Source organism: Ciconia boyciana, chromosome 1 (genome assembly GCF_034638445.1).
Source record: "Ciconia boyciana chromosome 1, ASM3463844v1, whole genome shotgun sequence".
Lineage (NCBI taxonomy): Eukaryota > Metazoa > Chordata > Aves > Ciconiiformes > Ciconiidae > Ciconia > Ciconia boyciana.
The window spans coordinates 133,495,163-133,518,780 of record NC_132934.1 but is presented as its reverse complement, the minus strand read 5'-3'; the positions used below and the strand labels follow the sequence as shown (position 1 = coordinate 133,518,780).

Here is a 23,618-nt window from a genome sequence, read left to right as displayed (position 1 = left end):
AAGGGCATCATCAAGACTGGTTCAGAATATGGCCAGGTTCAGATTAAAAAAAAAAAAAAGAAATTCAGGCAAAAGGAGATAGTTTTCAAGACAGAAGCAGGACCTATGAACAGAGTCTAGGGAAAAAAACCAAAACAAAATCAGACAACTACTGTAGACCATGACTACTTTAGCATACTTTGGCATTTGAGCCAGACTTAATACCCTGTTCTAAGAAAGCTGAAGATACTTTTGCTTAGACTTGTGAATTGCAAGCTGTGGTACATGGGCTACAGTTTTGAGTGTCTGCAAAAGACAACTTAAAAAAGCAACTCAATTGCTAGTAAGCTCAGATATGCTATAGGTCCACAACTCTGCATGAAAAAAAAACCCACAACAAAAAGCAACAAACCCACAGAGGTCTGCAAATAAGCAAAAATTAAAACCAATGGTTTAGATGACACATAGTTAAGTATATTTATGGAACCAGATAGTCATGCCAGCAACAGGAAATGCATATTTTAAATGCTGTAATTTCTAGTTAGTATTCATGTTCTGTGCATTTCTTCACATTAGGCAGTTTCTTCAAAACCAAATAAAACAAAAGCATGTTTAAAAAGAAATGTTAAATAAAATTTCACATGAATTGTGAAATGTACCGCGATAGTTTCAAAAGACTGAGAAAAGGCAGAGAAGTGTCTCTAGTGACCACTAACACAATTTTACATATATTATATCTGTTCATCTACATCTCTCTCTCTCCCCCACACACATACACATATGGGAGGACGTATAACTCTAACTAGATTTTACACAACACTTCAAAGGAAGTTCCTCAAGAATCTATGTCTCCTTTATAGGTAACAAGAAGGTCACAGCATATTAGACCACTAATAAGAAAGGCATACTTAGGCGTCGCAGGTGATGCAGATCTTCTGGACATGGCAGCAGGAGAATCAGATCTTCTTAAAGGAGATCCCATACCAGATGATGAACCAGGTGTTGCGGGTCGCTTCTCTTTCTTTATCTTCTCAGTCTAGAAACACAGTTCATTTTAGTTTCCATAACTAGGACCAAGACATCAAAAATATATTTAATAGCGTTATGAACAAGATGGTATATAAATGTATGTTACACAAATCTGTTTAAGATAAAAGCGTTTTAGACACCAGCTCACAACTGAGATGCATAGTTTTTTTATCTTACATAGACATAAAAAAACCCAACCATGTCTTGCATTGACACAGTATACAAATTGCAGATAAATAACACCACATCAGAGCCTCTCCAAGAGTTCTTGGGAGGTGCAGTGGCACTGGGTGGAGTTTTCAAAATCATCTATATGCTCCTGCAACACCTCAAGACGTGGTAGGTAGTGCACCCAGGCATCTTGCAGCAATGCTGCTGGATGTAATGTTGTGAATCACACCTAAAAAAGATACTACACAAATCTTTAGCTCCCACTTTGGTCTTGCATCTAATTTAGAGCCCACTCTCACTTGCATCTAATTTAGATGGCATGAATCCCCCACTATTAACTATTACACGACAAAGGACCTTATGTGAATTTTACAGCCCTAGCATAATTTTTTTAAAACACGCCTCACATCGTGTAGACTCAGTGAAGGTGAATGACTTGCCTGTTTTTCTGGAAACTACAGTGGATCAATAATGCATCTTTTATGCAAACAGCATTAAAAATGTCCACAGAAAGAGTTAAGCAATTGGTATGAAACAGAGGCATTGTCAATACACTTGGCAAGTTTCCGAAATATGTGAAGCTTGCTAATTAACCAGCAAGACTGGATAGTCATATTCAGTAGAGAGATCCTATTTGTCATCCCCATTCTCAGAAGTTACAGGCAAGTCCAGAAACACACACCAGTGCCAGAAATCTCAGTTCCCTGAAAATAAAGGTGTTGCTGTTCCAAATACCAGTGCTCGACACTGATTCACAGGAGGAGGAAGATATTAAAATGCTGCTAAACAGGAGCACGAAAGCATGCAGATGCACAGAAGGCTTACTTTCTTACTGCTGTTTCTTACAACAGGGGTAGCACTTTATTTTTATGAATGTAAAGGGAAAGATAACAACCAGAAGCCGCATCAGTTTACCCAGGAGTGAAATCAAAACCATTGCAAACCCACCTGAGTAACTTCAGCTGCAGCCGCCCCTTTCATGGCATCAGAAGTGGAGGGTGAAGTTGCCTTCTTTCTGTCTGTGCTTCGGGTGGGGGAAGGCTTGTAGGGAGATTTAAGAGGACTAGCTGGTGCTACACGAGGACAGATATGGAATACTAAAGAGTTATAGTACAATAGCAAGAGCAAAAGGGAGCACAGAGGAAGTAAAGGAGAGGAGAAAACAGCATACTTTTATGTTATAATGTTCAAAGGTAGTTTTCAAGGTTTTTTTAAAAGCGTTTCAAAAGATGACATTATATAACACATTCAACATGGTCCCATGTTTACTAAAAACACCTCAACTGAAAGTAACATTTTATAGGATTTAAAATTTTTTTTAAAGTATCTCTGAAATATCTCTCTTACCCATATACCTTTTGAATCACCTGACTATGACTGCGATTCTTTTATCTTCTAAAAAGTCCAGCTTCCTTTGCATATGATAAAAAGAGTAATCAAACAATTCTAGTTGGGTGACTTTTGAACAAATACTGCAAAACAGGATAGGTGACAGAAGAGTAGGGATTTTTTTTTTTTTTTTTAAAGCCTAAACATGGCAAAGGTTCCTAAATACCCTAATTGCTTTTCAAATTAATACTTCATTTTAAAAAACCCAAACAAACCCAAACCTAAACTAAATGCTGCTGTAGGTATTTCAGTTATTATCTGTGGTAGACATCAGTTTGAATGTGACACATGCATTACAGCTTTCAGGGCAACTCTTTGTGGGTATTTTTTTATTTGCCATATGAACAGGAGTTTTTAAAATGGGGTACTTTACTCCTGTTTTTGTTCATATTGCCTTCTAAGATGAAACTTTCACGTACATATAGAACTATCAACACAGTATATACTTTATTAATAAGAGACAGATATTAATCGCAACCATGTGACAGTGTGTTTCCAATCTTATTCAACTGAAGTCAAAAAGGATATTGACTTTGGAAAAGCAGTAATTACGCTCAAATGTAAAGGAATTCACACTTCCAATTTTTTTTTTTAATTGGGGGCAGTCCTGTAAAATCTTTTATGAAGCCTTTTTGTATGCTTTTAAGTTTAACTGGACCTGTGTATTCTTTGACTGACTTTCCAGCAAGCTGGCAAAAGTTCACTGAATATTAAGAAAAATGTTCAGAAACTTAAATGCTGCTTAAGATAAGTATTTTTACTTCAACTGTAAAAAAAAATTGATTATATCTGTCCAATAACAACTGTTTGCCTAAACAACTGTTTGTCAGAGTGGCATTAATAATGCATTGCCCTAGAGAAAGAGTCTTAAATTGAGACTCCTCATTTCTAAGCTTACAGAAAATGCAGGAGCAGAGCAATTTTGACCCCAACACAATGACACGATGCACAGTATGAGCTCTTGAAAAGGAAGAATCCTCTTCCCAGTTCAGGAAACTACTTCCACGGAGAGAAGTATACCACAAATGGGAGATCTCCCTCAACCCTTTTGCTGGCAATTACTGGCAAAACCATCAATGGCCACTCTGAATATTGATGCTGTTTGCAACCTGTGCTACAGCCTGATTGCCTTGCGAGAAAATGACAAGAGGATGCTGGTTCAGAGAGCTGTTCCCAGAATCAGCACTCCTGGTTCAGCTGGGGGGGAAAAAGCAATCTGCAGACCAAATTGTATCCTTGTCAGACACGCCAAAGTGCTACTTTAAAGATCCTGTGATGAAGAGAGAGACAAAGAAAATCCCTATTGATTTCTTCAATATCAAATACAACACAAAAAACAACTTCTGTAGGTGGCCCCAGCAATTCCCCTCAAAATTTTAAGCAGAATATACTGATCTAATTTCAAGTTGGCTTTTGTTCAGTCTTAGCAGTAGTTGATCCCTGAGCAGTAAGCAAGCCGGGAATTTTCTCTTTGGCCAAGTACTGTATGACAGCATTTCTGCTTCCAACAGATGCTGCTTTTAATGTAGAAACAAGGGAAGTAATTTTGGAGTCATTCAATACCAATGTCCCTATGCACTGCAACAAAGAAGTAATGCACAAAGGAAAGTAGGCTTACTTTGTAATTAATTTTTATATAGCTTTGTATTAAAAGCACAGATGCAGGACCTGAGCCTATTTCAATGATGCCATATGAAAATACTGATCATAAAGACGTTCAGACTTACACTGTCTAACCAGTTTTACCTTGAAAAAAATGCTTCCTTTTGCAGACAGGCATTTGGGGGTAGGGGGTTTTTTTGTTGTTTTTAATAAAAGTGAAAAAGTGTTAAACTTTTGTCCTTGTTTCAGCAAACACTATGACTAGGTGTAGCTTTACAAGTAGGAACTACTCTGGAAGTCAGGCACTTGCCTAAGTATTAGCAGGACTGGAAACATTAGTTTTGCAGATGTTTGCAAAATAAGGGTTTTATTAGACTGCCATTTACAGATAGGAATAGTAACTATTATCCCTAATTTTTAGTTTCTTAAAGATCAGTAATTTCTGGAACTGACACCTTCCTATCAGTGTGTCTGGTTTTTCCTCTAAGTGAGTATCATTTTATACGTGTATACACACATGGTCACACAGTTAAAGGCAAAAAGTAATTAACAGCAAAGAACTGCAACCTTAGTAAAAATAATTAAGGCTCAAGTGGTGCACTGGGATTTTTGTTCTACATACTATTTGGATATGAAAGGGGATGACAATATATCAAATAAAACCTCTGAGAGGTGTCATGCACTGGTCTAAAAAACTGTTTCTTAAATGAATATATTCAGTTTTCCATGGGCTTAGGTTTTAGTGATTTTGTTAATTCAATTTTTTGTTTGTTTGTTTTAAACTATGTTCTTTTTAAAAAGACATTTAGAACAAGACAGACAAGATAATGTGTTTTTTCAAGCTTTTAAATACACTCTGCTATCATAAACAACTTAGTTCATCACTGAGTTTGTACTATCATGTAAATTGTCATTTGTTTCATAGTACTCCATTTCTTTCAGCAACTGCTCAAATGCAACCAAAAACATACCTTAACGGTTTCAAAGTGAGTAATTCACATTTTTACCTGCATTATTGTACTGCTCAGAAAGCATTAGTGTACTTCTGCTTCTGGCTAAAGATGACTGTGTGGGAGTCAGCAGTCGAGAAACAATAAAGTTTTCCATTGGACTAAGATGCATGCGGTGAGCTGAAGGATGGGAGCAAATAAAATAAAATTTAAAATGCAAAGAAATAAAACCATGTTACATTAAAATAACTGAAACAAAATGATGAAATGATTAAATGAAATGAAAAAAATCCTGAAGTGTTTGAGTTTTAAAATATTTAAAGATAATTTTCATTCCCTCTGAAAAAAGGTTTCTAGTTTCTCCATCATTTTAAATTATTTTCCCACCTGTACAATAAATATAGTACGGTTAAGACCATGTTGCATTTTGTTCTTACACAGAAGCATGTTCTATTCTGCAAAATGGTTGCTTTCATGACTCAGCATGAAAAAGGTTTGCCTTTTTCCCCAGCAGAAAAGGTGAAACATTTGGTATAACAGCGCAGCTACTCACTAGTGTGCCAACCATACTGGGACTGCATTTAAAATTTGCAGTCTCACTGCATTATATAAGTCTTATTTATACAATATGCCTGTATTCCTTCCTACTCCATAAATATAAGTGTCAACTATGTAAGAAAGATATTTATAGATGTTCCTATTACATGCATATATATATAGCCATCTATCATAATAACCTCAAAGCTATTGATGAGTTTTCATTAAGTAAGTCAGAAATTAAAGTAGATTTACCTTCTCTTTTCATTCTAGAGATAGGCCTTCATTGTCACTTATTTCAGTTAATTTTTTTCTCATTAGAGTTTAAAGGGGGGGGGGGGGGAAGGAAAAAAGACACACAAAAAAACCCAAAGAAAAATTCAAAAGAGTTCACAGTGGGGTAAACCCTTCAGTCCTCTCTGTAGTGTTTAGTAACCACTAATCCCACAAGACGATCATCTTTTGCTGAGCCTCTGATGGATCACGGTTTGAAATCAAATTAAAGGGCTCTACAACTCTCGTCACCAGATTGAAGTCTCCCCGGTGGCTCACTGGACTGACTTCTGCCCACGGTACAACCCGTGTCTATTGTTGAGCCACATGTTTGGTTTGCTTGTTTTTCATTATTTGGCTGGAAGATCACAAGCTGTACAGTTATAGGAAATTGCTGCAGTCGTCACATGTACTTACAACCCCATTTGCTGGAGTATCAAAAATTGAAAAAGAATCACTAAAAAAACCCCACAGCATTTGTCACTGGCCTAGGATCTCCAGCATGGCAGCACTTGGGACAGGCTGCAGAACTATTTTATTTTATGAACTTACAACCCCCCCAAATGTTTGAGTTCTTTTGAATAATAGACATAAGTCAGTTACATAGCTATATGGACAAGAAGAAGTGCTTTAAGCAGAAGGAGAGTTTATGCTGGTAGGAGACCAGCACATTCACTTGCCTCTGTCGGGGGAATGTGTTATTGCCGCTGTGGAGGAGGAGAGGCGCTTACTGATTGGCGATTCCATTTGCTTTGGCAGATTCATTGTAGAAGCTGAAAGTTTGTCACATGCTGCAGAGAGACGCATTGAAGATATTTGTATTCACATCACAGTGTTGATAAACTCCCAAAATTAACCTTGCATTTGTACTCCTGGCCCTTGCCACTGATCATATCACTGAATAAGGCATGAGATAAGCTCCTTCTGACTGCTGGAGGACCAGTATTTTATAAGACATGCGACATTTCTGCTTGTGAATTCAACATTCCAGTTTTACGACAGCCTATCTTTTATACTGCCACAGGCAAATAATTGTATATCAGGTCTGAATGAGTGAAGCCATTTCGATACAAGATATTCAATACCAGCACAAGCAGAAAGTTACCTAAAGAAAACGAACTGTACACATGACAACTCTGAACTCATCTCCATTCCCCCTCCTCTCTGCTTTCAGTCTGGAAGAGCTGGGGTAGACCTCAGGTATTATTCTAATACAAAAATGAAATAACCAACATTTGTGTGTTCACATGATGAGAACTCACTGTTTTAATAACTGATCTGGCACCAGCCATTTGGCTTTATCTTTTTGTGCTTGAGAATATTAAAAAAAAAAGAAAAAAGAAAGCAGCTTTTTGGTACTAACCCAAGTTTTCATTTTTCTTCTGAAATACTGTTTGACAAAGTCTGTTTGAGCACAATACCTATTTCCTACCTTGCCATTTATTCAACTGAATGACAGAAAAATGTTATTCAAGTATTACTACAGCTTACTAGTATATGATGATCACTGCATGATGCTCAGAAGCTAAAAGCATAGATGCTTTGTCCCTTAAATTTGAATTTTATTTCTTTCAAAACCAAAAATATTTTCAGCTAGAGACATATATGTGGCCCTAATTCTGCAGTCCCTAAGTTACTGCATTCCCTATTACATCCATCGAAACATTGCCTCGGTGGGGTCTGCAAGATTTGCCTCCATCTACTACCGTAAACAATACAATTCTCTATGTTTGCTTTTTTAAAAAATCACGTATAATGCTGATATGCTGCAAAACATCAGTTGCACATCCAAATCTCTTTGTACATGAGCAACTAGTACAAAAATTTGAATCTGTTTGCACAGAAATAACAGTTCTGTGAGATTGTGGGCAGAACAACATTTACTGTGCATTCTGCAGGAGTAATATCCAAGCCTAGCTCCGCCTTTGAGGGGAGAGAAGGAATCTAGTTCTTAAAAGCACAGGCTGTATTACATTTTCAAAATGCCAAGTACGTTTGCAATCAAAATTAGAAATCCTATATGCAATCCATTCTTAATTTTGGAGGACTCATCTACTTCACAGTCCTTTTATGGGAATAGTACAGTCCTTCTATGGGAATAATAATTTTAAGAAAGAAGATAACTAAACAATATAAAAGAAAACAAACCACAATTGCCTAAACAAAGTCAACTACTTGAGTTTATTACAAATACTAGCTAGGCCAAAATCCACTTCAGGAGGCTGAAAACATAGCATGGCTGTTTATACCAAATTTGCTTGTTCTTAAAATATTGCAGAAAAAGGCTTTTGAGATGGAAAAAGAGGACTGTTTTGATGAAACACCATCTCCATAACACATTTTCTCTTATTGTGCAACTGAATTTTTTTTTTTTTTAAACACCACCTGTACCTGTGCATGTCCATCAGAACTGTCAGATATACGCGTAATTATATTCACACACACAAACACAGAGCACCCACAGAATTAACAGAGATGAGAATCTGAGCGGTAGAAGTCTACAGTTAGTGAGAAAACCATGAAATGCCTCTACTGTGGAATGCGAGGCATGCACTGCTCCACCATGGCAAAATTAAAAGGAAATCAAAAAGACATTTGGTCCACATCGCTAAGGGTAATGCTGTAGAGTACCAGACTGAAATAATAAGAAAACAGTGGTTAGGAAGGACAAGATCAGTGGATGGATTACAGTGATTAGAACAGTTATAAACGAGACAGGATGGTACTGTGATTCTCTGAAATACCATTGAAGGAATCAGCAGGAGCAGTAGAGGTCACAGGGTCTGGAGGAAGGGTGTTGGCAGCTAAACCTAGAACAGGGGGTGGGGTATTTTCTGATTCACCTACACAGCAGAGAAATCAGAGCAAAAAGAGGTGAAAGAAATTACTGAGTAAGTTGGGGGAGGTGGAATTAAGCATAAACTGCATCACAAGGAAACTGGTTTCTTTCTCAAAGACTCCTTTTATTATCATCATATATATTTAATTTCCTTGCTTTTTTGATGGCATACCATTAAAACTATGATGTGAAACAGAGTTTGCCTTTTCAGAGTTAAGTATATTTACACACTTTTAAAAAAAGTAACTGTCATATTTCATCATCACCCAAACATGATATTTTTCCCCATACAACAGTTTATTCAAACCTGACAAATTTAAATAAATTATGATTTAAAACAGAAAACATGCATCTTTTTGAAATATAAAAGCAGTACATGACTGATTATGTAATAAAAAGAATTTGTTCTGAAGCCAAATCAAAAAGAACAGCAACAAAAAGTATGTGGGGAAAAAAACCAAACTATTTTAAACTGCACATGCTGCATAGTCATCTAGAAATTCCCGTCGAGTTTTTAGAAGTACCAAACAAAACCAGATCATCTTCTGCAAGGCTTAGACAGCACTCAGTCCTTTGGTGAATATTAAATTTGCTAACTGTGTGCGTGGGAAGACAATGCGGGGGAAGAGAATAAGGGAGAGAGAGCATAAATTTTCATTTTAGCATTGAGCATCCTCCAAACAGATTCTGGTTACTCTAGTAAAATTATCTGCATTCCTAAAGTTAGGAGTGACCTTTCTCCCCAGAAGGTATTAGAGAGAGGAAGCCTGGCAAGCAATTACAAAGCATTTATTCACGCCCCAAGGCAGTAGTCCCTACAGTACCACCCTAACTATAAAATGCATCATCCTTACTATCTCCACAACCTCATGCATTTTGCACTTCAAGATCTGCAATGCAGGCAGCCTGTTTCACTTACCATCTCTCCCTCCTGAGCCTGCAGCCAGTGCTCCTCCCCAGGACCATCGCTTCTGCTTCTGTTCCAGCTGCTGGCTGCGTTCAAGGGACCGACGCATCATGGCTTCTAAACGTTCCTGGTTATATTGGTACAAAACCAGAAACCAAATCTGAATCAGTTCTTTGGGTGCTTTTTTTCCTCCTTGTGAAACCATGCTAAAAAATACACAGTTCCCCTGTTGCTCCACACAAGATGATTACAGGAGCTTGTTTGCAATAAAAGAAAAAGGACTGAATAAAGAAGGTATCAGCATGCTACCTACCTCCAGATATGTGTATCCTTTGTCTGCAAGCCACTGAGGTCACTACAGAGGCCTAAGTAAATAACACAGGTTGCATCACTGCCTAGCATCTGCTCCTGCTGGTGAGGCTGCTGCTGTGCTCTGGACTTAATTTGTATAAGAATAATGCTCGACAAGCATTAACTCCTTCTTGTCTATGCAGACCTCAGGATTTTTTTCCATCCCTTTCTGAGCACAGCTAAATTGCTGCAATGCCAGTGGCTCCTCCTAGCCACGCAGATAAATGATCACTTCAAACCCAAAGTAGGTTACTTTGCAGGATGCCCAATTTATTTATTTATTTTTACAAAAACTCCCTCCTTTCTTCCACTATGTTCTTTACAGTCTAGGCATTTAAGAGATTCTGATTTTTTCCCCCTGTGTATTTTTTTAGTGCATGCCCAGATTGTGCTGTTCTGAGATTTATTTTTTTCCCCTCCACCCCCATGTTCTTCTCCATAGCTTGATGACTTAGGATTTTCAGATGGGGAAGAAAAAGAAGGAGATTCTTTCCCTCCCCAAATCCTGCTCTACCTTTAACTCACAGCTATATATGGTCGCCTTATTCCCTCTCTGCCACCTCCTAACTCTCACTCAAAGACCCCCACTTAGTTTTGTTCCCACCTCCTCCCTCTGCTAGTTTCTCAGTGGTTTATTGTAGTGGCAATGATCTTTGCACCTTTTCTTTTCCTGCTTTCAAGCAGATAAAACCTGGTTCTTCTCCACCCATCGTTCCATCACCTACCACCCTCTTCCTTTCCTCCCCCCAGTACCCTCATTCACATCTGGCAACTTCTTCACCCTCACCCAACCCCTACTGTGAAAGACAAGTCTACTCTTGCTGCCTCCAACTCCTGCCCCAATGGTTTTTAGCCCTTTGACCCTATTAGTATTTTTGGTCCTATTGCTTACTACCTTTGCTATGTCCTTCTGGTCTAGTATAAAACTCCTACTCTATCCACTTCAAACTCTTGATGTTGCAGGCTTCTGTGATTACATCATATCCCCTTCGATTTCTAGCAATCCCCTGCTCTGTCTCCAATATCTTTTGGTAGCTCAGATCAACTCCATGGAAAACCTCTCCTGCATCTCTTGGACCGATTACTTTCTCTCACTCATCTGTGACTTTGGTCTAGGTTTCCTATTCCCCTTCCCCAAGATCTTTTACTACATAATTTCAGTCTTTCTTCAAGCGTGTCTCCTTCAGTCTCTGCACTGATGTTCAGCCTGTTGTCTCTGATGGAGCTCTTTCAGCAGATCAGACCCTAACATCAGGCACCTCCAGTAACTACCACACCTAGAACTTTTATGCACATACCTGTAAACTTCGTGTTACCTTCCTGGGGCTCTGTCCATGGGCACTGGCTTTCTACAATGCCAGATGCCCCCTCACGATCTGGTTATATGCAATATACTTTTGGTCTCTTCCACGTCTTTGAAAAATCTCTCCTACTACCATGACTTCCAGTAATTTATTTCTGACCTCATTTTTTCCACCTCATCCAACCCTGCTGCCAATTATCCATCAATTTCAACAGCAAGCCACTACCTTTTGTCTTTAAGCTTTCTTCTCTTAATTTTATTACAAATTACTTGTACCATAAAGAATTCCATTATACTACCCTCCATACAAAGAGTGAAAAAGAGCGACCCTGTTACATTTCAGCCAGGTGACCCACCCTGCTGTTACAATTTGTGCTGCCATCTCCAGGAAGACGATCTTTCAGTCATGTGTTTGAGCTCTTACTTCAGTTTTGTCTCCCTTCTATGTCCTTATCTCACGGTCTATCAGGTAACACCATTCAAAGACCACTGAAAGCAGGCAGCTGCTTCCCTGCCCTCCCTCCCCCTTTTCTCCGCCATTCTGTCTAGTCAGTGCCATCAGTGTCCATGCAGGCACGCAAATGTGCGCTCTGCCTCTTTTCCTCCTCCTTTTTCTCCCTACAGAGCAAACGCACGAAGCGTCACAAAGCTCAAGCACAGCCTCTTCTGCAACTGCACAGACCCCCCCCCCCCCCAGTTTTGAATACCCTATCACTTCTATGTCCATATTTTGGGCATGAAAAGAAAGCAATCTTTCAGGCTGTGGAACCCAAAGTCACTCCCCTCAGATATAGTTTGCTACAGTCTTTCTTCTCTTACTACTCGATGATGCAATTTTCACATTTAAAACCTGTGTGTGCTAGCTTTGCATTTCAAGTTCACACTTTTTGCCTTTTTAACTTCCCACCTCCCAACATCAATTTAATTCTGAGTCCCTTTTCTGTACTTACTCTTGCCAAACCTCACCTCCTATTTCATCACCCGTTCTTCTCTGCAGGCTGCTTCTTTTCATGACATTCTTCTACTATGCGTCTTGCCCCAATATACCTTTCTACCCACACTCTTTACAAAGGAAAATGACCCTCCCATTTCTTTCTCATTAAAGCATACACTTATACAGAATCTTTCTTTCTTTCCATATCTAATTAATATTGTTATACATTAATCAAAAAAGATAAGATGAAAGCAGTCAAGTTTCAATTATCTGGGTGATTTATGTTTGGTTATTTTTTAAAGCTGCTTGGAGCAAGGACCAGCAATATTCTGTAGTTTGCAAACCACAGAATACACTTATACCACCTACTATGAAAGTGCTGTTTTAAGAATAAAATGCATGATGAAATAGATTAAAGAAATTAAATTATTTTCATACATATTTGAAAGCCCATGCTCCTACAATCCGAGGTTGAAATCTTCCACTACGTGATGTGGAGAGGATCATTCATTTTCATTTGCAAAGAGCCTTTCATTAAAGCACTATAAAACATTATTATTAAACATCATGAAACCCTGCAGATATAGCTTGGATAAAGAACAGTATGAAGGCCTTTTTTCACAAAGAAAGGATAGTTATTTAAAAAACATTTTAAGTTAGCACAAAACTAAAAAGCCAAAGAAAACAATAAGACACATGGAAGCATGGCATAAACAACTCGTACATTAATAATTTGGTCTGTGACGAAAACTGAACAAGACAAAGCATTCCATCCGCGAACAATGTGCAAAACCCTTCCTGCCGATGTTATAGATGAAGTACCTTCTTAAAAACATACCAAGCTATCCATGTGACCCTCATTTGGGAACTCTAGATAGAGGAAATAATCTCTGCCCTAAAGATATAGTGAGCTTCCACAAAAAACGATGACATACAAGCTTTGCATATAGGTTAAATTAAGAATGAGTAAAACCATAAAAAGAGAGCCATCTACTGCTAGTATCTAAAATATACATGTTACTTTCCAAAATGCATAGTTATTCATCCAGGTTTTCCTCAGACTAAGCAAAAGAACAAACATTTGCACTGTCTGAATTAAAAAAAACAACCAACCAAAACCAAAAAACCCCCAACAAAACCAAAACCGAACAAACTCAAAAAACCAATAGTGAGCATACAAGTAATTTGACTGAAGCACTTTCCTTTTCTCTATGTAAAATGACAGAGATGTCAAAACAAGGAAAAAATTCATTTTACAAATATTATGACTTCAAGTAATTTGTGCAAACAATTCTAAAACAATCTGCCTTATACCTACAATACAAACATCTAAGAGCCCCAAACCCCTCTTCCTCCTCACTTTATATATTCATCAGCCCTGTATGTAAGTAGCTCACTGTTTCCTGATATTATCGGTTGGCTTCATCTTTTGAGTGGCTCTTCCACATAGCAACAAAAGAGCTCTGTTATTTTCTATTTAAAGAATGCATTAAAAAGCAATACAGTATTTTTAAATTTAACTACCCTTCTGAATAGAATTAATTTCTACTCTCAACCAATTACAATTACGGGTGTGTAGAAAGGGAAAATTTATTAAGGGTGTGTGCATCAAAGACCAACATGGGACAAATGAAGGCTCTGCATTAAGGTACATTGGAAGCTGCAGAAGCAAGTAATGGCAAGGGGGGAGTAGAGGATGGTTGGTGTCGTAATGAGGACTAAACTCTTCTCCTCATGTCCACCGCACAGCAAATTGAGAGACTGCTTGCACAGCAATCTGAAACAGTTTGCAGCAAAACTTTTGTATTATTTGTGCAACTGAATTCCACTCAGTATGTAAATTGCCAAAAGATGTTTGGAAAGTGGTTATTATTTCCATACATTATAATTCAAAAAGTAATTAACTTTGAATTATAATATAGTAAGTAATTAACGCTATAACATCTTGAGAGTTTTTCACTCCCTTGTGTTCAAGTGCATACTTTTTACAAATGTACCTAATAGTACATGTGCACCAAAACAATCTCTCCAGAGCTGCAGGATATTCTTTTCCATTTAGCAGTTGTTAAATCAATCTTTCCAGTCCGAGTGCTAGATTAGATTGGATGCCGTCTACCAGGAGCGGTTCATTTAAACATTAGTATATTGGTAGGATCAGTACTAATTTTATCAATTTCCTTTTTAACAAAATCTGATGGTTTTATTAAAAATTGATCTTTGACTAGATGGATGTTATTGCTCTTATCTGCACTAGCATCCTTGATATGGCCCGTACAAGTGATGTTCATATTGTCTTATGGAATACAGCAGCAGAACACCACCACAGCTTCTACAGATACTTCCCAATACCCTGTGTACAGCTAGACATTTATTTGCAAGGTATTTCCAAGTCACATGGAAGTTCAAGATAGGGAAAGGGAGAAAATTATTTTAACTAAACAAGGACTAGCTTTGCTTTTATCCAGTCCTAAAGCCACTGGCTACTTACTGTTAAAAGCAACTCTAATAGCTTCTGTTGAACAACATGCTTCTTTCCTCAAGGCTCAGGGACTGCTTTTCCTAAAGGAAGTGGGCAGCTTTAAAAGTAATATGGAGGGAAGGGCAGTGCTACTGAAGACCTCTACAGATAAAAAAGGTCCAGTTAATGTAGACAGGACAATTTTCAGACACATTTATTTGGTTCCTGTCCGAGGAATTGGACACACTTCCACTGTGCTCTGCAACAAGCTCCAGCTGCCCCAGAGGAGGACTCTGCCAGAACACCTCAATTCCCATCAACATAGACTTCAAAACCACCATCTCTTATCTGGCACTGCAGAGGGGAAAAAGCAAGTAAAATAAATTGAACTTTAGCCACCTTCTCTTTGAGGAGTCCTTTGCAAGCAAAAGAGCCAAGCAGAGGATGCTCTGATGTAGGAAGCCAAGTCCCCACAGTTTAAAAGCCATTCATCTCTAAAACTCTTACAGATGCAACAACAATATTTTCTAGAGAGAGATTTATATAACCTGTTCTTATCACAAATATGCACTGCCTTCTGCTGTGTTAAAAAAGCAAGGAAAAAAGACTTAAGGAAGATATAAAGGACAACCTATAAGGCAGAGAGCAAGGAAGACAATCTCTCTACTTGGCACTTCAGACAGCTGATGAGCAGGTAAAATGGGTGCTCCAGTCCCCACCCAGTGTAAACCAATGTTAAAAGGAGAAACACCAAGGACACACTGCAGTATAGTGGCTCGCTGGCCAGGGTACACCGCCCCTGGCCCCCAGGTGTGGGAAATACAGGTTCAAAGCTCTTCCAGTAAAGGTGGCCTCAAATGTCCAGAATGACTCACAAGCAGTGAGTAACTTGCAATTCCCAGGGAGCTACAACTTCATCACCATCCTTACTCAGACCTCCACTGTTACTACGCATAGGGGTTTGAGGGGCTCATCAGAAGAGCTGGGGGGGGGCAGAGGGATTTGGCAGATCCTTTAGTAGAATTCAAGTGGAATTCAAGAAATGAGGGAATGACAAATAAGCATGAAGGGAAGCCAAGAGGTGGTGGTGTCTCCTTTTCCCAGTTTCCTTCTTCCCTCATCCTCCCCTGTTCTACAGATTATTCCCCTATGTACCCTCCTCTCCTTCAAAGGCTCCCAGATGTCTCCTCCCACCAGGTCTAATCCATCCCCAAACAAGCATCCTCTCCTGTCCTCCTGCCCACATAGCCTTCTCTCAGGTTCCTCACCCTGGGGGAAGGGGGAGGGAGGAAAGGAAAGGGAAGGGAAAGGAAATGAGCCAGGCCGGGGCCTGCCTTGGCTCCCAGAAGGCTTTGGACAGTTCAAGCTTGAAGGACCAGCTCAGTGAGAAGAGCTAGGAGTGGCATTTATATTATGACCAAGCACGCAGAGGCAGCCTTTCTCCCGCCATTGAAGTCTCCCATCACACGTACGGGGTGTTGTGCAGCTGTAACAGGCTTGCTGATGCTTGGCAGAAACATCACTGTGTGCTCAGCCTCTTAACGACTATCTCTGGGCAAGTGCAGGAGGCCACTACAGGAGATGGGGTCCCCACTGAACAGATCCTTTAGGTCTGACCTGGCACAGCCTCTCTTATTTCCGACAACCCTGCTGTAATTTCTCCAGCACAGACAAACCATGCAGGCAGGGAAAGCAGACAGTTGCTCACTCTTCCTACACCTCTTCCCCTCCCCGCCCTCCTCCAGAGCAAATTTTGAGGACAGGGTTTTGGAAGTTTTTGTGCTTGCCACTTTCCCTTACAATCCCCATAAAGGAGATCAATTTTGCTTAGCTGCAAAAGATTATTACAGCAGGAAATACTGGGGAAGGAGCATGTCAGGGTCAATGATGTTACCACAGACAGAGAGAGACCTCCTACACTGTGTTTCTGGTTTTTGCCATTTTTATTACCAAAATTTGAAACAAACCACATGACAAAATATTTTAAAGTAAGTTCTCAGCTATTATGCAGAAGCCACAATCAGTATGTTACAGCTGAAAGAGGAATGGCAGGCTACAATCTTCTCTTTGGGTTAAAGTGAAAAATCAAACAACAAAAAAATTTCAATGGACAGTAGTATGTTATTCTGATCCCATGCAGAAGTGTTTTACCTCTTTTGCAAAAAGATTTTGATCAAAAGACGGGGGGCGGGAGGGAAGGAAGGTTAATAAGTGTGGATTTCTAGAGCCTTTTTATCTAGGAACTAGGGAAATATCTTCTTTTGGGCTTTTTTTTTTTTTAAACCACTGCCCCCTTTTCCAAAAATCATTAATTCTTTATCAGTTGCAGTAGCAGTGCTAGCGTTTTCTACAGAATGTCATGTGGAGAGACACACACACACCCCGCATTCAGAGATCTGCATCAGAAATTGGACTCGCTAGAGCAAAAAAGAACCTTAAGCAATCTCAGCAGGGAGAGTAGAAGAGAGGAAGGGTATGAAGATGCTTCAAAAGATATATGTTTAATTGTGTTCTGTGCTAGAATTTTAAACCAGCTAGATCCTTACTCAAAGCAGTGAAGAATTTCTGATTTTATGTCACTGAGGAAAAACAAAACAACACATTTTCATAAATGTTATTTCAGTTTCATGGACAGTAAACAAAACAGTAAGAAAAATCTTTGCTTTTAGGAAAACACCCATCTTTAAAAACTATCTTCTGGAAAGCTGGTGCTTTATCGTCTGACAGAGTCCCAGATACGTTAGCCTAAGTAGGTGACTATTCTGCAAGATTAGACAAAAATCAAGAGACAAAAAAAGCTGTGGAAAGTGTTTTTGATGTACAAGCAGTAGTAGAGTACTTATAGCTGTGGTGATGGCAGTTCCCAAAGTAATGCTCACATGCCTCTGGGCCAAGAAAAGAAAAAAAAGGGGGGAGGGGGAAGAGATCAATGTTTAACTCACATCAATATTCAGCTACATTTAACGCCACCATACAGAGTTGCTCTGCCGTACATCTCCCAGTGGACCTTACCTCCTCCTCTTTAAGCTTTTGTCTCCGTTTTTCTTCAACAGCTGCTCTCTTCTGCTCCTCTCTCTGCCTCTGTTCCTCCAGTCTTCTCCATCGCTCCTCCATTTGCTTTTCATATTGAAGTTTTGCTCTTCTCTCCTTCTCCAGTATCTGCTGTTCCCTAGCAGCTTAGGCAGAGAAAAAGGTGCATTTCACTTTATGCAAATTTTCTTCCGCTTTAAAATTATTTGATAACATGACACAATAGTGTAAAACAACAAATACAAGTACATAGGGTTTTAGTCCACTAAGATAAAAAATACAGTGCACAGAAGTGCTGGAATGATTAGTAAATCTAAGTGATTTGCTCAATAAACAAACAGGGAAGCCCTTTGTACACAAGGTGACAGTTTGTGCCCCTTACTTATGTAAAAACACTGTACAGAATAGTTAATCCTTTTTTGTCTGTTTCAAATACCTCTGTAGCTTAAAGCCAAATTCTTTTTTCAGGCATAACAAGTGTTCCCAGTAGGTTTTAAAGTGAATCAGTAATATACGTTGAAGCAAAAGCCCTTGGAATTTCTTTAAAACTGTGCTTCCCATTATGGGGCTGCCTTCAAAATAAATACCTGAAAACAACATACACTAAATTTCCTATGAAGCTTTGAAAGACACCATTCTGTTCATAATTTGGTGCTACATTGTTATCTTCTTCTGCCTCTTTGCATGAAAAAAAGTCACTTCTGTTATTGAGGGTTTGCCCAGTTGTTTATTCCAACTGGAGTCATAATCATCTTCTTGAGACATTAGCTTGTTGTTACAGAAATTCAGACTGCAACATTACATACAGGACTGTTGCTTCAGGTTTACGTAGGAGAACAAGCAGTAGAAGTTGACATGACAAATCATGAGGAAAAATCCACTTCTCATGCAAGCATATTCCATAAAAAGGCAGGAAAGAGGAGTTCAGTAAGCATGCCTATATACACACAAGCCTGTAATGTCACATACCAACACACAGACAGCTGATATCAAACAAGGAATATTCTCACAGTTGCCAGGCTAAGAACTTGAAAGTTAGGGAAAGCCAGAATTAACACTGTTTATACAAGAGCTAGTTCTTCATCCTGCTCACCTGTTCAGCCTCAGTCTGCTTTTTCAGTTCTTGTTTCCTTGTACAGCAAATTTTCGCCCTTCTAACTCTCTCTCAGTATCTTCCCATCAGTCCTAGACTCTTGCCCAGCAACCTTCTCGGATCAGCCTTTTTCCCCTCAGCTCCTGCCCACAGGCTCTTTAACCACAGCCATGACCTGCAGTCCCTCTTAGCCCCACTCCACCCTCAAGCCCTTGGTTTAAAGCCAGAGTCCCTCCAACACCAGATCCTTTTCCAACAGTTGCATTTCTTTCCCTTGAATACTGGATCCTCCTAAAACACTTCTTCCTCACATCCAGCCTGCTTTACAGAACACCTTCTACATCATTCTTGTTAGAAATACAGTTGATGTCGTCTTCCCCTTTCGCCTTATGAGAATTCACTATTCGTCCCCCCCACCCCCAGGACAGGGCAGTATGAGAGGGGCGTCAGTGCTGCAGGCGAGCCTGGACTTGAAAGCATGAAGAATCAGACTTGTCAACAGATGAAGAGTTACCTCAGAGACAGCGGAAGACAAGTGGCCAGTTGTTAATTGTTAACGACTACTAGCCACATCAGGTTGAGCAGGTGGAAACACCATGCTGGAGTTGATAAAAACCAAAAATAAAGTGAGGTGTCCAGAGACTGTGCTAAGATTACCTTCTGAGTAAGTAGGTGAAACACTTTCCTATGATTCTTTTCACAGGTATCCATACTGTTTTAGGTGATATTTCCTCAAAAATATACGCCTAGCTTAAATTTTACGAAGTCATAAAACACTGACAATTCCTTCTGATAGGTATTGTCAGGTAACCTTAAGGAACAGTGCTACTGGCCTTTCTTGTTATTACAATGAGGAAAAGTGAAGTTAACTGTTCAACATGTTATATATCTATATATATGCATACACACGTCAGTCCAAACCAATGTGGAACAGTTAATTTCATTCATATATGTATACATATATATATGATATATTCATATATATATGAATATATGGGATATATATTACTATTATATAGAATATGATATATATTTCATATATATTCATATATATATGAAATTAACTGTGTATACACACCCCCCCCATATACATTAACAATTTTGCAATTTCCTCAATATTTCCCTGGAGGCATTAGTAGATTAAAAACAACTGACTACTATAAAAACTCTAAAATCAATGCTTATGTTATTCAGGAAGTAAATTAATAATTTTTCTCATTCTCTTGAAAGATTAACCATTTTAAAACTTATGGAAAAGTATCTGCTTTATGCCATACTTAACTCCATGATATCTTTTAATATGGCTAAAACTTAATAGCCTAAAATTGAGGCTGTTTCACCAAATCATCCTACCCATTATCCTGAGTATTATTCAAGGCTTATTTGGTATTTTTACAAATCAGAATCCTAACAGTCAATATCTCGCACATAAACCTATATTCAAAAGTACATAAAGAAGAAAGTCAGCTTGTAACTACAGAATATTAAATACTCAAATGGAAATCAAAGATGACAGATTAATTTATTTTTTGTAATTAAATTTAAAAGTAGTAATATAAGCAATAAAGACTAGGAACAGACTGAACCACAACTTTTAAAATTCAGAACAGGAAAAATGTCATCTTAGTAGCTTCAGCCTATTAACACATATACATAAATAATACATACACCTCCTGCCATCTTACCAAGGTATTTCTCCCTTTCTTCTCTTCTCTCCTTTGCCAGTCTTTGTCTTTCATCGGTTTTTAGAAATCCATCAATGGCTAAAGTCAGAGAGAGAGAGGAAAAAAAAGTGTTTAAAAAGTGTTAGTAAAACTAAAGAAGCATCCAAACAAACTAAAAAATCCACCAAAAATAAACCATATCTACTGCATCTAACAACTCCAACAACAAAAACGATTTTGCACTTGTATGCAGGCAGGTTAACAAGCTGGGATTTGGATACATCTTTAGCACAGCCTCCTACCTACTGCCGAACTCCAAGCACAGTTCCTCAGTGTAAATGCCTGACTTCTCTTCTCAGAGCAAACAAGCATGCTGTTAGTGCTTGTTTTAAAACTTAAAGCTTTCTTGGGAAAAACCGTAAGGATGCAGTTAACATGTATTCATCTTTGTTAATAACCTCATTTTAAAGTTTTTGGCTAAAAAAGAAAAATGTAGTTCAGGAAAGCAGTAAAAGCGGTATGCTGCTCTCTTATAGTCTAATGCTATGTGGAGTCCCAGCCTTCATATTTATGGCTTAACACAGCCCCACAGCTTCCTTGCCCACAGGAAACCACTAGCACCAGCTCATTCCAACAACCAGCAATTAGCACTGGATGAGGCTACAGAGGCAGCAGCCCTCCTGCCCTCTTTTCCAGGTAGGAAACACTTGTTTCCTCCTCGAGTTGGTATCTAAAAGCAGGTTACTTGTTTGGGAGGAGATTGCCTAAGGATGTTTTGTACCTGGATCCAGACACCCCAGTTCTTTGTACAGCATGAGCCACCAAAAAGCCCAATTTAAGAAGGCTGGCAGGCAGGCAGAGCATGACACACGAGGTGCCTCGAGGTCACCTGCCTGCGTGCCCTGGAACGAGCAGCCAGACAGACCTCAGATGGACCTTCTGCAATACCATGGGTAAGCTCACCAGCTAGTGACTTGACAGACCAGCTAGAGGATGGTATCCTTTTAAAACAGCTGACAGGCCTCCAATGTCCCCCTTTCTGTTTTCAGGATCTCCTGGGGTCTTAGCAGGACTGCAGTGCAAACAGGCATGGTGTCTCACAGCACAGTTAACATCCTTTGCAATCATTATTTGGGCTCCCTACTGAGTTACTGAATTATAATTAAGTCCCCTTCCCTTTTGCTCTAAGAACTGCAGTTATTAATTTTATCAGATAAATACGAATGGAAAAGTTACTCAGACTGTAACCCTGACTCTCTTTCCTGAAAAGTCACACTTGCAGGCTCCCCTCCGAGGGCATCCTGTCTGTGGGAGCAAAGATTTTCCATAGCAAGTGCCTTTCTGCAAAATGCACGATTCTGTAGGAAGGCTGAAAACTAGCCTCGGTGGTCCCTTATGACTGGTGAAAAACACAGGTCTCAGCTGTCCCCCATTAGAATAACAGCTTGCTTTTTCCCCAAGCAGCATCTTCAAACACCATCTCTAATCCTCCTCTGCACACACAGACAGTGACTACCTGAAGGCAGTCAGGCCTCTGGAAAATTGCGATTATAGCTTCCAGCTGGTTAATCATAACTAGAAACTGTGGGTCAAATAAATATCTATTTATTAATGAAGACTCATCGTACTTCCATACTAGTCCACTTATCTGTTTGCTTGGCTGCCATTTATTGTCAGATTTGACAAGCAAGGAGGAGAGACTAGGAGGCGACTCAGTAAAGGAACCATGGCGAGGGTTTGCAACTACTTTGAAGGGGCCTGCAATAAGTAGCCAAGAAGGGGAATCTTGTTGTCAGCATAGTTAAATTACAGCTCCGATGGAAAGTTTTTCAGCGATCTGAAAGTCAAACCAGCTTGAAACCTACAATTTAGGCTAGAAGCAGCAGAGGAGGTGAAATCAAGACTGGATCAAGAGCCCAGAGAGGGAAGACGGAGCTTGGGAGCAAGTGGAGGCTGGAGAAAGGGAAAGAGGCAAGCAGAGGCAGGAGCTAAGGTCTTTCTGTGGCAAGGGATGTAACTCAGATGGAGAGGTGGAACCTAAGTATGGAAACCAGGATGGGGATAAGCTGGAGGGATGGGGAAAGGAACAGCAAGACAGCCCATGCCAATGGATTACGTTCACAAAATCTTGCACTGCCTCTCATCACTCTCCTGCTTTGAGCAACTATGAAACACATTGGCAAAAATATGTCCCATTATGCTTGTCAATAAAACTACAGCAAACTTATGTCTACTTTGATTGCTTCATGAACACAACTGGCAGAAGTGGATCTAAAAGCTCCAGCCTTGCTCACAACTGCCATGGCTATCCAAAGTTGATGCACAATTTTTGAGGTTGGCTTTCTCAAGAGGTTGGATGTCTCAACCGCACACAGGTAATATTAGAAGATCATCAAGGCTGTAATGCCAGATACTTAAGAAATGAGAATGTATCAGAATTTAAGCAGTCTGCACAATCCTTATTTTGCCTCCTTTTACACATATATTATGTATTTTTTCCTTTTAGGTCCCTTTGCTTATTCAGTGCCTAGGATAAACCTCCTCAAGAGGTGAACCAAGTTCAAAGTGATTAGTGCTTCCTGCTTCATTTCCTTCTGAAACGGGAAAGTAGACAGAACTATAATCTGAAGTCTGTCTTGGAGAAGAGCACTCCAGACTTGGCTATGTCACAGGTGAGACAACAAATACATGGAATTGCTGCTCATTACATGTGCAACACACCAACGTGCAAAAAACCGAGTGGAGGAAAATAGTATGCCATCTAATAAGTACAGGCATCAAGTGCATATGTATGCAGCAAGGATAGCATTAAAATAGCACAGGCGTCCTCAGTAGTAGCATTTCTTAACTCAAGTATTTGACTTCACAAATCGGCATGCCTGCCAAAAACTAGAAATTTGCTTGCCTTCAGAAAGTAAATATAGCTTTGAAGGACAGAGTAACTATTCCCTGGGTAATAACTTGTACCTTGGGATGACTTTTTAAGGCCAAAATTAGCATATTTACTACACATCTTCATATAATATACACTATAAACGTAATGGGCACAGCAGTTACCTGTGGCAAGAAATTTGATTAATGACAGAAATTCAAATTCTGTTTGGTAAAG

The 23,618-nt window shown here is 39.2% G+C and overlaps 1 protein-coding gene across 1 annotated transcript in view; it reads right to left on the bottom strand.

Moving 5' to 3' along the window:
- The window catches only part of MAP7D2 (MAP7 domain containing 2), an 85,336-nt gene that overhangs the window by 16,046 nt on the left and 45,672 nt on the right, over positions 1-23,618 (bottom strand). The window contains exons 2-8 of the mRNA XM_072849033.1: positions 20,531-20,608; positions 17,735-17,898; positions 9,689-9,803; positions 6,611-6,721; positions 5,178-5,300; positions 2,128-2,276; positions 888-1,015 (exon numbers count right to left, since the gene is read on the bottom strand). Coding sequence (XP_072705134.1) covers positions 888-1,015; positions 2,128-2,276; positions 5,178-5,300; positions 6,611-6,721; positions 9,689-9,803; positions 17,735-17,898; positions 20,531-20,608 — 868 coding nt within the window. The remainder of the gene's footprint in view (positions 1-887; positions 1,016-2,127; positions 2,277-5,177; positions 5,301-6,610; positions 6,722-9,688; positions 9,804-17,734; positions 17,899-20,530; positions 20,609-23,618) is intronic.